Here is a 15,383-nt window from a genome sequence, read left to right as displayed (position 1 = left end):
AGGAAAAAATGGCAGATTAATCCTTTGAACTCTGTACATAGGGTCCTCTTTACAGATTAACTAACTGATATGGTGTCTGTCCTTTCCTAAAGCCCCTACCACATTAAATAGCTTTTCATTTGGGAATTCATTGTTGCTGGTGGTGTATAACCTGTTTCAGCTTCCATTCTGCAAACAAATCGCGCACCTCAGTATGTTCCCCATCTTTACAAATTATTTCAGTTCAAAAGGGAACTGAATGGGGTAAGAATCAACAGTCTAACATTTGTCACTACTCACTTCCCCACTGCTGCTGTTTTTTTTGGGGGGGGGTCGGGGTGGGGGGTTGACATAAAGGTTAAGGTGTTTACCTTCCATCCAGAAGGTGCAGGGTTTAATTCTCACATGGGGTAATTGGCTGGACTTGAAGTGGCCCACAAGGGTAGTTAGCCTATTGCTAACCTATGAACCTATTCTCCTCTACTTCTGTGATGCTGTACATGGTAAGTGACCAGTGAATCATCCTCCCTGCTTCCAGGAAGAGAAGATGGTGGAGGTAGTTTGCTTTTGCCGCTTAGACAACTGGTGTGTGTGTGTATATATATGTATGTATGTGTATATATATATATATATATATATATATATATATATATATATATATATATATATATATATATATATATATATACCTGAGTTAAATCGACATACCACATAATCTACATTTACTTACCCGACACGAGAACACCGACAATCCACATCACCGACAGCTGACATAACCGACTACGAAAACGCCGACATCCATGTGCTAATAGCGCCTCTCGCTCCTACCATGTTCCAGGTAATGTAAATAGTTGTCTGTCATCAGCATAGCGTTATTTTCCTGTGAGTATACTGTATGATTTATGCTGATGACAGACAACTATTTACATTACCTGGAACATGGTAGGAGCGAGAGGCGCTATTAGCACATGGATGTCAGCGTTTTCGTAGTCGGTTATGTCAGCTGTCGGTGATGTGGATTGTCGGTGTTCTCGTGTCGGGTAAGTAAATGTCGATTATGTGGTATGTCGACGAACTCAGTACATCTTGCCTTCTGGAGAGAGTCATTTATTGGTGTTACAACTTTGGATGAAATGCCATATATACTAAGTTCAGTTCAGTAAAATAAGATTTCAGTTATTTGTGTTTTCACCGATATGGTTAGGGTGAAATGAAATTCAGTGAAATGAGATTCAATGAAACAAAGTAGACCTATACATATATATATATATATATATATATATATATATATATATATACACACACACACACACACACACATACACATGGAAACGCATGATGTTATGTTGTCCTATCTTGCCATAATTCTTGCTGGTTGGGTTCGGAACTGAGCATCTGTTCCAACTCTGCCTAATACAAAAGCTCGAGAGCTTCCACTGGCTTGAGGCTAACCCCTGTCCCATGATGCTTAGGGTAGAATACTCTGATCTTGTTTGAAAGCAAAAGCAGTATTATCATCTATACATATTTATAAACATAGCCTGCCTAGCTGGAGAAGGAAAACAGCGACTCCAAAAAAAACCTGTATTTATTTCCATATATATATATATATATATATACACACACACACACGAAGGAGGGGGAAGGAGGGTGGGACGCAAGAATATAGGTGAGATGGACAACAAACATGGAATGTTATGGTGAGTACACAACTTCTTAATGTTATGTTGTCCTATCTCGCCGTAATTCTTGCTGGTTGGGACAGCATCCCTAGCATCTTCATCCCTGAGTGGCTCAGGAAAACAGACTCTTCAGTACAGTGGATCCAAAGGAAGACCTGTTCTGGGAGGCCATGTCTACTTTGTAATGCATAATAAAGGTATGACGTCTCGCCCACATGGCAGCCGCACAGATAGTCCATAGAAAGGTTAGCTTGAATGCCCGCTGAAGTTGCAACCGCTCTTGTGGAATGGCCTCTCACTTAGCCTGGCAACTTTCTGTTATTACAGTTGTAAGAAAAAGAAATGCAGTCTGTAAGCCATTTTGACAGAGTTACTTTAGAAACCGGCAAACTTTTCCTCTTATCTGAAAAGGAAACCAAGATCACGTTTGACTTCCTATACTGTTGTGGTCTGGCTAATAAATTCACTAGACATCTGAATCGTATCTTTATTATCTTTAATGTCCGCACCTAAGTATTTGTACCTTACAAGTATATTCCTTGTAACAGTTAAAGTGGGCAGTTAAGAGACTGGCATGTACACATTTTGGACTTTGTCATTCCCCACTGCGTAATAAAATTCTCACGCAATGTATAGTGTGAGACTGAATGTCAGTGTGTTTTGAAAATGTGTTAAATTCTGAAAGCATTAGAAAAATATAGCCTTTTGCAGATGAGGTTAAATTAAAGATAAAAATGCCATTAGAAGTTGACAGTCTGCAGCATGAATTTTTTTAAAACAGAAGTGTATCTACTAGTTTTCTTCAGAGTGACAAAAAACTTCCATTAACATATGTTATGATATTTTCCTTTTCAAAAAGTGTAGGCATTTATGTTTTTTTTACTGTAGGAATTAAAAATTGCATTAAATATTTTCATTAAAATGTAATATTTGGCACATATTGAGTTAATTCTGGCTGCTCTTAGAATTGTAACTAGGAGGCAAGTACAGAAAGATATGGGTATTGAAGAAGACTGTCTAACCTTCACACAGTGATTCAAGTTCGGGAAATGAATGCAAAACTTCTGCATTAACCACAAAGTTCCACATTATCTTAGTGGTGTTGAGCTGCTTAAGAGTTTTCTTGTACACATTTTACTTATGTATTTGTTAACTGGGTAAGCCCACTTGGGCACAAGTGCCTCTCTTCAAGGTTGATTTGGTAAGTGACTGTGCTAAAGTCATACTGGTAAAAGTTGAGTATTCGTTTGTCTGATCATTTTAGCCAGAAGATGAGATGATAGTTGTGGGAATGACGAATGGAGTACTGAATCTCAGACATCGTAAACAGAATGAAGAGAAACATGAGTTTGCTCCAAAGAAGAGACGACCAGCTTACCGGTACTTTGTGAAAGGCAAAGATTATGTACCCAAACAAGTAAGGATTAGAAGGGGCTATTTGCAGAGTTGTGTTGCTGTTTTGGTCAGTGCACTTAAAGGTGTAGAGCAAAATAATAATTTGATACTTTTTACTAAACAAAGGAAGATGTTAAACGATTATTTCTAACAACTGTTTTGCTCCAGGGTGCAATATTTAATGCGCTTTCTGTTTTTTTTTTCTTTTGAATTTTTGTGTGATATTGTGATGGGCAATCTTTCACTGCCTTTCCTTTTGGTATTTAATGGATATAACAAAAAAATAAGCCAATGTTTACTTCCAGTTTTTAACTTCTCTGTTTCTGTGGGTTCTTCTGATGTTGCTGAATCAAAAGATTCAGAAGCCCCTGTGCTTTGAAACAGGCAGGAAGAGCAAGTGTTCCCCGTCCCTCTACGGTAGCTTCCCTGTCGATGACTATCCTTTGGAGAAGCTGTATTTCTCATGAGATCAATATTGCAGTAGCCTTTTCTTCTTGGTCTTCACTTCAAGAACGGTATGGCTTTTATTCTGGGGAAGAATTGGGGAGAGGAAAGATCCTGGGTTATTCTCATTTCTGGAGATTTTATTAGATAATTTGTTGCTTGGAATCATTCGAGTTTGGTTCCTTTGTCCTTGAGGAAGTTTAGCCATTTTTATAGGCCAGAGTGGTCTTCCCTTCTTACTATACGTCCCAAAGCTGGTTCTTCTGATCTTTCCACTTCACAGCATAGGCCACAGAAGTTCAGGCTGTTGATTTGGGAGGAGAGTCAAATGCTGCGGATAGGTCTGTCATTTTCACAACATTACTTGCAGTAAATTCATTGCTCATTGTTAGTTTTCATATGCTGACTTCACCATGGGCAACAGTAACATAAAGGTATGCTTCCTACATTTCACCTGCCCCCCCAGCTTCAGATAAACAGGTAGTGAGGTTATTTACCAGTTCTCTGCCAGGTTCATTTCATTCAGTTTCCTTCACAATCCCTGTCGTATCACAATGCATGCTTTTGATTTGGCTCCCAGATTCGGCTTACTGACATAAAACAAGTTAAATATTTCAGTTTTCACACTAATTTTCCCATCTCATAGTAGAATTAATACTCTCCAGTTCTCCCTAGAGTTACCAAATTCTAGTTATTTTTCTTCCCATTCCTTGCTTTCTTGTAGTACTGGGATCTGTTTCACATCCAGACTTCTTGTGATTATTCCAGTCAGTTTCTGTGCCTCTCTCTGCCACTCAAAATATTTTCCTTTGAAGTAAAGGAGACCATTTTAGTGGCAGTCTCTCTTGACCCTGCCACCAACACACACACTTGTAGAAGGCTGAGAAGGAAATTCCCTTTTCGTTGTTGACTGGAGTTTTGTTGATTGAACTTGGGTCCTCTAAAGCCTAAGCTGACTGCATCTTACATGTTCACCCACGTGGAAAAATATTCTGAAATCCACTGGATTGTAGTAGTTTGAATCTCACACCAATCCTGTTCACAGTACTTAATAACTGTAATAAACTTATTTCTTGTTTGTCTGGTAAGAGCAAGTAACCATTTCCCACAAGCACTCTTGACATCTGAAGTTTTCAGCACCTATCCGTTTTGCTAAATTTTTGTCAGAAGTATCTCCTTTTACTAATATTAACTACATTTTAATCAATGTTGAGTATGGCTGCTTTCTGGTGGCCAAATTTGGCACAAAGACACAATGTGTCCCCTCCATAAAAAATGTCTTATGGAACACCACTCAGTTTAATTGTACTATCATAAAGTTAATACATTCTGCTTCTGCCAACTTTTCTGGTATTTCAGGAAATCTCAGGCTTTTCTTTTCATTCTCTTTTTAAATGTATTTATTTTTTAACTGTTCATTTGATGTCTCAGTTTTTGTTGTTCTCACCCTCATTTCTATTTCTGACTTCTTTAAACTTAGGTGTTTATCAGATTGGTAACTTGATGCCGCTTCTCTTTTTCTCCAGCCATTTTTAAATTTGCTCATTTATAGGCTTCAAGAGTCGCACTCGTGTTAAACTTGAGTGCATATGTTTGTTTTTTGTCTAGTTTACTGGAAGCATTCTCTTTCATAGTTTACTGGAAGCAATCTCTTTCATCAAGTGTTAAAAATTAATCATTTTTTACTGTTGATCAATTGCAAGGTTGTTTTCCACGCAGTTTACTTCTGCCTTTCTGGTTGACTTTTTCTTATTTTGTCCATATTTTTTTTCTTTTGTGACGCCTAGGCAGTGCATCTCATAGTAACTGAATTGCATCCAGATTTTAGCTTTTCCTAGCGTTTTTGACAGTTTCTCAGTGGAACAGCTGTGTAACTATTGCAATTCACAGTCAGTGGCCATCTTGGGTGTCTTGCAGTTTTCTCTGATCCAAAAGTGCTGCTGAAAGCAAAACAAGACAGACTCATTCTCATCTTTAATACCTATGTTTTTCCTCTCTTAGTGAAACAGATTGGTTATATTTACACTGTGACTCATAACTCTACAGAAATCCTTAAATCAGCAGCAAGACGGTTCTAAAAGCACTTCTCTATCAGCTTGGAAAATCATTTTTTTTCCTAGTGGCAATCTCTTGTCTTTTCAACTGTTGAACATCTTACCCCTTCAGATACTGGCTAAAGTCTTTGTTGCTCCCATATTGCCTTTTTAGGCAGTCACCCTACTGCACATTCCTGTATAACAGACTCAAACCCATTTCCAGACAACAATATGGTAGCACTACTCAGTATGAGGAATCTAAACCAAAAGTTGCAAGAACTTAAGGCCCACCTGATATGAATTATGAACACATTCATATCTATGTAGTTACCGAGATGTGGTTTCAATGCAATCACAGCACTCCCTCTGTACCAGTGTTTAGTGCCTCTCATGCCTTCAGGTAGCTGCAAGGGAGTATCTGTCTTTGCCAGAAACACTATACCCTTGCATCAAATTATCCACAACCTTATTTTTGAGTTCTGAAGATTCAAATACCCTTAATTAATCCAATTCCTTTATTTATAACTGAAGGTCCCCTTCAATATCTCCCAGAGATCATGGAAATTACCTTAATAGTATTGAGGGGGTTAATATCAAACCTTCTTACTAGAGGTCATCACGCAACAAAGCATTGATTGGCATACGTATACCTCTAAAAATGGAAATGCTCAGTGTTTGATGGACTTCAGTACCAGCTCACTGCAGCAAATTGTAAAACTACACACTAGAAACTCTTAACATCATTGATGTGGTGCTTAGCAACCTAGCCCCGTCCACTCTCCCTACAAATAACTGGAACGCTAAGTGAACAAAGATGAGTTTAGCCAAGGCAAACCAGTCAACAAGAACAAAAAGGCTAACTCAAGTCACCAGCTTAGGAAAAGTAAATATCAACTGAGTAAACTTTTTATGATTACAGAAGCATGCAAAGCTTTCGCCCACGTTACATGTGGGGTATTACACATTTGTTTAAATGTATGGTTTTTAGAAATTGTTGGACAGTCCATTGGGGGTGGGGATTTCTTCATGCGGAAGGAGAATGTGGAGTGTAAGTGGATAAATATTCTTGGTGCCAATATCACTACTAATTTAAATAGTCTGGATACTTTAAAACCTATTTTAAATAAATGGAGCTTGTGTTATTAACTCATAGACCAATAAAAGTGTTGGGATTTAAACTTGTGATTTTAAATGCATTTAAAATCCTATAGGAAGTTTGTTGTTGACACCTGAAGAAGCTATTGGTGAAAGCTTTGTATGCTTGTGTAATCATTTAAAGTTTACTCAGTTGTTAGTAGTACTTCTGCTTTACCCACACAATGCATCTCCACATCTGTAGTTAAGTATGACCACATATCAGTTACCTTCTCTGTTATGCTTCATTGTATCACTTCACCACTAAATAAAACCATCTTTATGGACATCTCCATGACAAACCTACTTCAGTTTGTAGAACACTTGTGTAAAATTCTCAGCAACCATTGCAAATGAACACATCTAAGAGGGCTGCCACATTCTTCTCCAGTTTTTACCAGCATCTAAATGGTTGCATAGAAGAATTTGTAGTGGTCCACCCTTAATATAATGGTAAATTCGGGAATAAACCTCTCTGGTGGAACCTTCATATTAATAAATTGTAGAACAAGAGAAGGAACATAATGAAAAGTTGTTACATGTTTTTCTCATTCCCTTACCTTAATTCAACACTGAAATATGCCAACAAGGATCTTAAGAGCACTAGTAGAAAATGCAAGGCAGGAAAATTACGTATTCTGATCTCAAAGATATAGACAGTGTATTAGCAGACAAATTTTGTGCTTACATCCACTATCCCTGACAATTTTTCCTCTGTAATTACATTGGAACAAGCATAAGAATCCCTTTCAAAGGCTACAAATAATGTTTCTGCGAGACCCGATAACATACCAGGCTGCATTTTTATCTGTGCCAAGTGGGCATTATGTGAACCTCTACTTAAACTGTTCAGCTTCAGCCTATCCACGGGGTTTGTGACTGATGCCTGGAAAACAGCTACTGTAACTCCTGTACACAAAGGAGCCCCCCCCCCACACACACACACACCTAGGTAGTTATGGGCACATCAGCCTGACCAGCCTTATATGCAAAGGCTTGGAATCTATCTTAGTAGAACTCATTTCTTCTGACACAGGCAACTTTCCCACTCAGTTTAGTTTTGTGAAGAGCAAGTTCAATCTCCTGAACCTAGTAAACTTTGAAAAGATTACTGCTGCTGTGGACATTGGTCATTCTACATACACTGTTTATCTTGACCTGGCCAAGGCTTTTGAAACTATTCCCAATGCTGTAATTAATTGATAAGTTATTCAAACTTATAAATGCCTATGTTGCTTGCTGGATTGAAAACTGTCTATCCCAAAGATCCCATGAGTGTAAAGTTGTAATTAGTGGGTACTTCCAGGATCAGTGCTGAACCCACTCCTTTTTGACATTGTTTGGTACAGTGATACTGTGATTCTTAATTTTGGTTGTCATCTGGGCTTCCTTCTGTGTGAAGTCTGCATGTTTTTATTCTTTCTTTGTACGTTTATATTTTTGGTGGATGCTTCAATTTTCATACACATCCCAAAGACCTACCATATGTAAACTCTGACATGTATGTTTTGTGCTTTACCATTATCTCATACAAGGTTTTTTCTGCTTTGCTCCCTTTGAGTGCCAGAATAGCCTTTGGTTCCCTCAATGATGCTGAGTTGGATTAGGTGGGTAGTGAGTAAAAGGAGGAAATTTGCCATGGTGTGTCTACCTTAATTCAGGGCGACACCCATACAACATCAGAGCCCATTAGTGAAAGTGTTTGAGCTGTTTTGAGAAAAGGGGAATTTAAGTGTGGCAGCACTGGATTTCAGTAATCCTAAACTTTGTACAATGTTGTTTTGAGTAACCCATAACTTATACCCGCTTCATATTTTATAACATTTATGGGGTCTGTAGCAACTCATTAAGGATTGCAGTCACTAAACAATGACAGACATTTGAGTTTGACTTCATTTCATTCTTTTAGAAAATTAATGCTAATGCAGAACAAGTTGTTTTAGCAGATTTCTAAATATGTAATAGCAGTGTTTAAAATCTGTCCCTGATTTTGGTCCTTTGCTCCCTTACTAGTTTTGTCTTTTTCCTTGTTTCTTGCGCTCAGAGGTAGAGAGGCTGTCTGTAATTTAAAATGAATCTTCCTAATCAAATAACATCTGCTGTTACATCACTGTTTCATTACTAGGCTTTATCATGTCCACATATCATCAATCCCTCTTTCTCATTTTCTTCATGGGTTTGTGGTATTGTCAGTTGCTCTTGATTCATCGCCACTCTTCTGCCTTCTTCAACAGTCCTGCCTGACTGCCACAAGTCTTCTGTCGGAACTGTTCTTTGCTGGATGCCCTTGTTACCTCCTGCCTTCTTACTGTCCTTCCCAAATCATCTTCACCAGATTAGCTTCTGATTTTCTGCACATGTGCCAAACCACTGTAATCTCTTCTTTGACCTTTTCTGCAATGGAGGTTACTTTGGCTTCTGATCTGATGTCATCTTTTCATAGTCAGTCCCACAGTGTGTATCCTACCGCCCTTCTGAGGCACGTCATCTCCATTACCTATAGCTTCCTGTTTTGTACACATTACTTTTATGATTATTTGCATTCTTCTGGCTTATACTATCCCTGACACTCTGTGCCTGTTAGCTGCAGCCCCTCTGAATGTAGGTTTGACTTCCTCATTCAGACTTCCCTTCTCAACCACCACTCCTAGACACTTGAAGCTGTTAACCTGTTCCACTGTTTTCCCTTCTGTCTCACTTTTCAGCCTCTTCTGACTTCCCCCATTAGCTGCCATTACAGTTGTCTTATTTGTACTCAGTTTCATTACGTATGCCTTTCCCCTTTCGTTTGCATAAGTTCTTGCACAAAGTTTGCCTGTAATGACATATTGTCTGCATACAGCAACTTTGTTGACCTGTTCCCTCTGACCTGTTTGCAGATTAATTCCATCGTCAGTATGAACAACAGCTGGCTCAGCGTTGAATCCTGATGCCCATCCACTCCCACTGGGAACCCCTCTGAGACCAAACAGTGTTCGTAGTTGAATCATTGGGTCTTTGTACATAGCCTGCACTAATTCTACCAGTGTTTCTGAGACTTCAGACCACTGCAGCACTGCCCAAATCAGCGTTTTAGGACCTTGTCATATGTTTTCTCCAAGTATAGGAATGCTTAGTTGGACTGTTTAGTCAGCTGGTGCCAGAGTCATGGACTAAAACTAAATGCCAAGAATGCATAATAGTACCTTTCTGGAAGTCCTCCACCCCTGGAAACTGTCATATTGACAACACACCCCTAAGAGTTGACCCAATAGTCAGGGACTTTGGGGGGGGGGGCACAGTAATCTAGCCTTTGACTCTCACAAAGGTATGGCATCTAGGTCAAAAGAAGTCATTGTTGCACTGTATTTAGCATTCATCAGACCGATCATTGAGTACAATGCCCTATTTGTTAGGTACCTAACCAGGCATATTGGAAAGTCCATAAAAAAGTTCCTCACTAAAAGAATACAGGATATAAGTAATATGTCCTTTGTAGACTGCCTCAAGGCCCTATCGCTGTATTCTGTCTCCTACATACTGTTGGGGAGATCTATGCCTGGCACACAATGCATTGTCAGACCCCACTCTGACTGACCTGCTGCATATCTGCAAAAAGCAGCACCAGAATTACCTGTTCCAAAGACTTCAACCGCACCTGTGATATAAATAGGACCTGCTGGAGAGACAGGTATGTATCCTAGAGACTACCCATTCTCTGGAACATGCTCCCCATCCATGTGAAGCAGAGTTCCTCCCTAACCCAGTTCAAGTGTAACTTGGACAATTGGTTGGAGAACAGGAAATTAATTCCTGGTTTGTCACCTATGTCTCTAACGGACACAGGCAGCCTGTAAATGGGTTATCTTCCAGGCCTCTGCTTCTAAATGTTTAATCTCCCAGGCCCCTGTTTACACATATCAAGGGTACCAAAACTTGTCAGAAATTTGGCATACATGGCTTTAAAAAGCTCTTGTGATCGTTAGCCTGGTACACACCCATGAACCTATGTAGTTTGTTCTCAACTGTCTGTCTCACTGCAAACATCAGGTTATTTGTGCTGTATCCTCATCTGAATCTGAACTGCTCATCTCCCATCTTACTTCCTACTACTCCACATATTCATTTATCAGTCACCCTGTCTAGAACTTTCTTATAGTGTGACAGGAGTTAAATACCTCTGTACTGCTCAAAGTTGTGGATTTCCCCTTTGTTCTTAAACATTGGCACTAGTATGCTTATTCTCCTGTCATCAGGGGTGTGCCTTATTCTGTATACTGCTACGAGTACCTTCAGGAGCTGTATCCACACACACACACACACACACACACACACACACACATACACTTTATTAACTGTGTTGCTTGAGTCTCATTGTTAACGCATTGTTGAAAGGTTTTTGCAGAGCTTATCATGCCAGGAAAATGTAGGGAAGGATGAACTAGTGGTGTATATGTCAGAGTATAACACATTTGAATAAAGGAGTAACCATTGTCTGTCATGTGAAATACCCTGTTTTGTGTTCTTACAAATGGGCAACAGATTATAGGAAGACATCCTTTTGTAATTTCACTATAAAAAAAAATTAATTTGTGTAATTTATGGTGTCTGAAATAACTGGTGATGACTTAGAATCTTATTTCAGGGATGAGACACTTAACAAAATTGTCCCTTTTATGTCCATATCTGATTGTTTAGTTAAGGGGTCCAGGGAAGTAAATATTGTGGGAAGAAATATCCAGGGAATTGTTATGGCTAGGCTTGTATAGGCCCTTAGGGCAGATAGCCTAGTACCAACCTATGAACCTATAAGGGAGGTAGATTGGGTAGTATTTTAGCACTTTTTGTTGTTACACGGTATTGCAAGTTGCCTGCCAATAAAATGTTTCACAGGTATTGACCATACCCATTCAAATGAATATAAAAAGTGATCTATTTTGAAGATGATCACGAAGACTTCTCTTTTGTATTCTTCCCTTAACAGTTTTCATTTTTGTTTTTCTTTCTCTTCCTTCTGTCATCACCCTAGTACACAGTTCAGTTGTCTGCTTTGCCTTTGGTTGTTTTGTGGTGCCTTATATCCATAAGGTGTGCAGTACATTGACACCTACTGATAAATTTTCTTTTCCTTGTTGGACTGGTTAAAGTACTAGAAATCAGTGCTTGCTTTTGTATATTCTTTGTGATATCATTTGCCATGTGTAGATTTCTTTTGTCCTGGGCATTTAGTAGAGTTTGCATCCATGTCATACCAGAAGGAAGCTTAATTTTAATTTTTATTGGCTAGAATACATCTGCTTTTATGTTCTTTATTTTAATATATTTGATACTAGACATTGTATGTTCTTAAATTAGAAAAAAGTATTGTAAGTCCTTATAAATGAGTCAGTTTTGTATCTGTGATTTAAATGGTTTGGTCCTAATGATCAGTATGCCCTTACTAGAGGATATGACAGAACTTTCAGAAGAGCAAGTAGTTGAATCTGAATGGCATTTAACCTAAATGGGAGAAAATGGTGTGATAGTTTTCCCTTCTCCTCTTAGAGGAATTCAGACATGGCTATATTATTGCATTTTGGTGTATTTTTCTGTCTCCCAGTCTCTATAAATTAAATGTTTGCATTATATTTTTTTCTCTGTATGCTTTTACAGACATCTTTACCTTGAATTATGGTGTCTGCTATTGAGTGTCATATCCAACACATTCTGTCCTGTTTGGTGTTATGCTACCAGCTTTAACTCCGTACTGGGTTGTTATAGCTATGATTAGGTTTTCAGTTTGCTTAGCCGTGTCCTAAAATTTTTTACATTCATATTTACGCAAGAAAATTTTTTTATTAATGTGGAAACTGACTTTCCTACTAATTAATTCTGCTTTTGAGCAGACTTTTTCCAAGGAATCAAAACATTTTTAATCAGAAATGTTTACTTTGATGAGTGGCTGTTAAGTTCTCCTATTGGCAATAGATAGCCATCTTGGAACTCATATGTTGTAGAATATTCTAGTGGTTAAGTCACAACTCCTTGCTGATTTTGGAGCTTTGAATCGCCATTTAGAGTAGCAGTTTTACCCACGTTATAATCTTTTCAGCTTGGGGGAGGGTGGATCATGGACAGTAATCTTAGTAGACTAGGGAAGATGTTTCATGTATGCATTCCCTTTCTACAATACCTCTCCTTTTAGAAAAGTTCTGCGTGGCTATAATGGTGTTCCTTCTTGTCAGTCTGTGGTAGCCCAGAAAAAACGTTTGTCAGGCACAGCAGGTTTTGCCTTTCTCTGCTGGAATATATAGTATTTTATCAGAATGTCTGCCTTCTTCTCAAAATTTGGCTATTTGATCTTCCAAAGGATTTCAAACAGGTTTAAATAAAACTACCAGGAAAGCTCCTCCCACTGGACACCTACATAAGTCAAGTAGGAGGGATTCTCCTTTGAAGGCAAGAAACTGGTCATTTTTTCTCTAACTCTTCAGTCTTGTTTGGACTATCATGGCCATATTTCATCATCAGACTACATGTCTTGGTCATCTTGATTTGTCAGGATTTGATGTTTGGCAAGACTGGCCTATTTCTGAAGGGGATCCTTAATTTCTGGCCTCAGCTGAAGTATCTGGCTCTGCCTTGAAATGTAAAATTTATTGTTGAGGTGTTTCTTAGACCTGAAGTTTGCATCCTGGAAGATGCTTTTGCTGGTAACTATTATCTGTACTCAGCAGAACTTAGGACTACAGGTTATTTGCAAGATCTCCACCTTGGTTTCACCAGGGACCAGATGCTAGTCATTACATACTTTCCATTTCCCCTTTAAAGTGGTCTTTGAGCTGTTGCCAAATCTTTCAGATGATCTTCAGTTTTTATTTTGGGGAGCTAAGAGTAATGGGGGATTGCATTTGCTGTACTCCCTATGGTATTTTAGTTGCATGTTGTTAGAAGAAACATGTATTTGCCTAATAGATCATATCTAATGAACTACCCAGCCACATTATCTTTTATTACCATCAGACAAAGGGGCAATGGCATTCCACCAGAGGAGGCTTCTTGTAGTACTAGTTGTAAAATGTGTCCATAGCAAACATATATGCTACAGCCACCTGATCATCAGTGCTTACCATCATTATGCACATGTTCATCGTGTTACACTGCTGCAGTCATTACACTTGGGCTATCCTGCCATCAGGCGGTTCCCCAGTCAGCCTGAGTTCTAAAGTCTTGGTCCGGCGTCGGTTGCTGTCGCCTCCTCCCTGACATCAGTGCGACAGGGGTGTATAAGATGCAGCCAAAGCCATTTTCTCCAGTCTTTCTTGCCGCGCGGTGCCCGAAGCAAAAGCAGTTCGCAAGTGCCAGTCGGCCGTCTCCTGAGATTTTCTTTCCGAATCTAGAACCGAAGTCTTCTACAAAGCTAAGTACCCCGTTGGGGAAACTTTTTCTTGCCTCAGACCGATGTCAGTAAAAGTTAATAACTGTATTTCTTGTGGGAAACAAATACCTCATAAGGATTTCCATTCCTATTGTATCCCATGCCTAGGCCCTGACCACGACGTCACTGGTTGTCAGTTTTGTGCTAGGTTTAACAAGCGCACTATTAAACGTCTGATTTTTCCCAACATTATTTTGGTAGAAAATTCAATTATACCATGCCATCGGAACTTCCAACGACCGGAATACACAAAAAGTGCAAAGACAGGGATAGGCATCCGAGACCCAAAACTGACGACGAAGCCTCTTCTAGGCCAGTCGCCGGTTCCCCGGTTTTCAGCGAGGCACCTTCGCAGCCCTCGACGACCACGTCTGTAGAACCACAGGCCGCCTCTGACTCCCACGTAGAGATGGCTGGGCCTTCGGACCCACAAGTTATTCAGCCTACCGAGACTAACCTTTCAGAGGGATCCGGAGTAGCTGAGCAACCCGCAGCTTCAGAGGGTGTCTTCAGACCTACTCAGTTAAGCATTAAACCCACAGCTAAGTCTAAGCCTCCTTTAAAATCAAAGAAACAATACTTTCAGTTGATGGCAACAAAGACCCAACTCCCTGCAAGAAAAATTCTGCAGGCCTTGGGTTACATGGCATCCTGCATACTACCAATTCCATATGCCATACTGCATATGAGGAAACTACAGTGGTACCTAAAGAATGTATGGTCTCAACACTGTCAAAGTTTGGAAACAGTTGTACCACTAATACTGTGCCTTCAACAGGAGTTTGAATGGTGGGCTCAAGCTTGTCACCTCAACAAGGGACAGCCTTTTACACAACCCACAGCCAGACAAACACTGACAACAGATGCATCGGATTACGCTTTGGGAGCACACATGGCAGGCAAATGTATTCAGGGCACGTGGCCCGCAGAACAAAGGCATTTTCACATCAATCAAAAAGAGATGCTAGCTGTACAAAATGCCCTTATAGCTTTCAAGGACCTGCTGCATCCTGGACAACTACTGCTAAAGACAGACAACACCACAGTTATGTGGTACATAAACAAGCAAGGGGGCACTCACTCCTACCCCCTATGCAGACAAGCCATGACCTTGTGGAACACAGCTATAAACCTTCAAGTTCATCTGCAAGCACAATTCCTGCCAGGAGAGAAAAACACACTGGCAGACGACTTAAGCAGAAACATCATGGATCCCCACGAATGGGAATTGAATCCACAAATATTCAGAATGATAACGCAGAAATGGTGGAGCCCGGACATAGATCGGTTTGCATCCCCAATAAACTGCCAGCTACA

General features: G+C 39.6%; 1 protein-coding gene across 1 annotated transcript in view; it reads left to right on the top strand.

Moving 5' to 3' along the window:
- Window positions 1-15,383, top strand: part of UTP15 (UTP15 small subunit processome component) — a 1,055,146-nt gene that overhangs the window by 702,931 nt on the left and 336,832 nt on the right. Inside the window, exon 9 of the mRNA XM_044063945.1 lies at window positions 2,926-3,078. Coding sequence (XP_043919880.1) covers window positions 2,926-3,078 — 153 coding nt within the window. The remainder of the gene's footprint in view (window positions 1-2,925; window positions 3,079-15,383) is intronic.

The sequence above is a fragment of the Protopterus annectens genome, chromosome 2.part2, assembly GCF_019279795.1.
Source record: "Protopterus annectens isolate FY-2018-M chromosome 2.part2, PAN1.0, whole genome shotgun sequence".
NCBI classification, from domain to species: Eukaryota; Metazoa; Chordata; order Ceratodontiformes; family Protopteridae; genus Protopterus; species Protopterus annectens.
The sequence above is the reverse complement of the archived record's forward strand: the minus strand, read 5'-3'. Positions and strand labels throughout refer to the sequence as shown.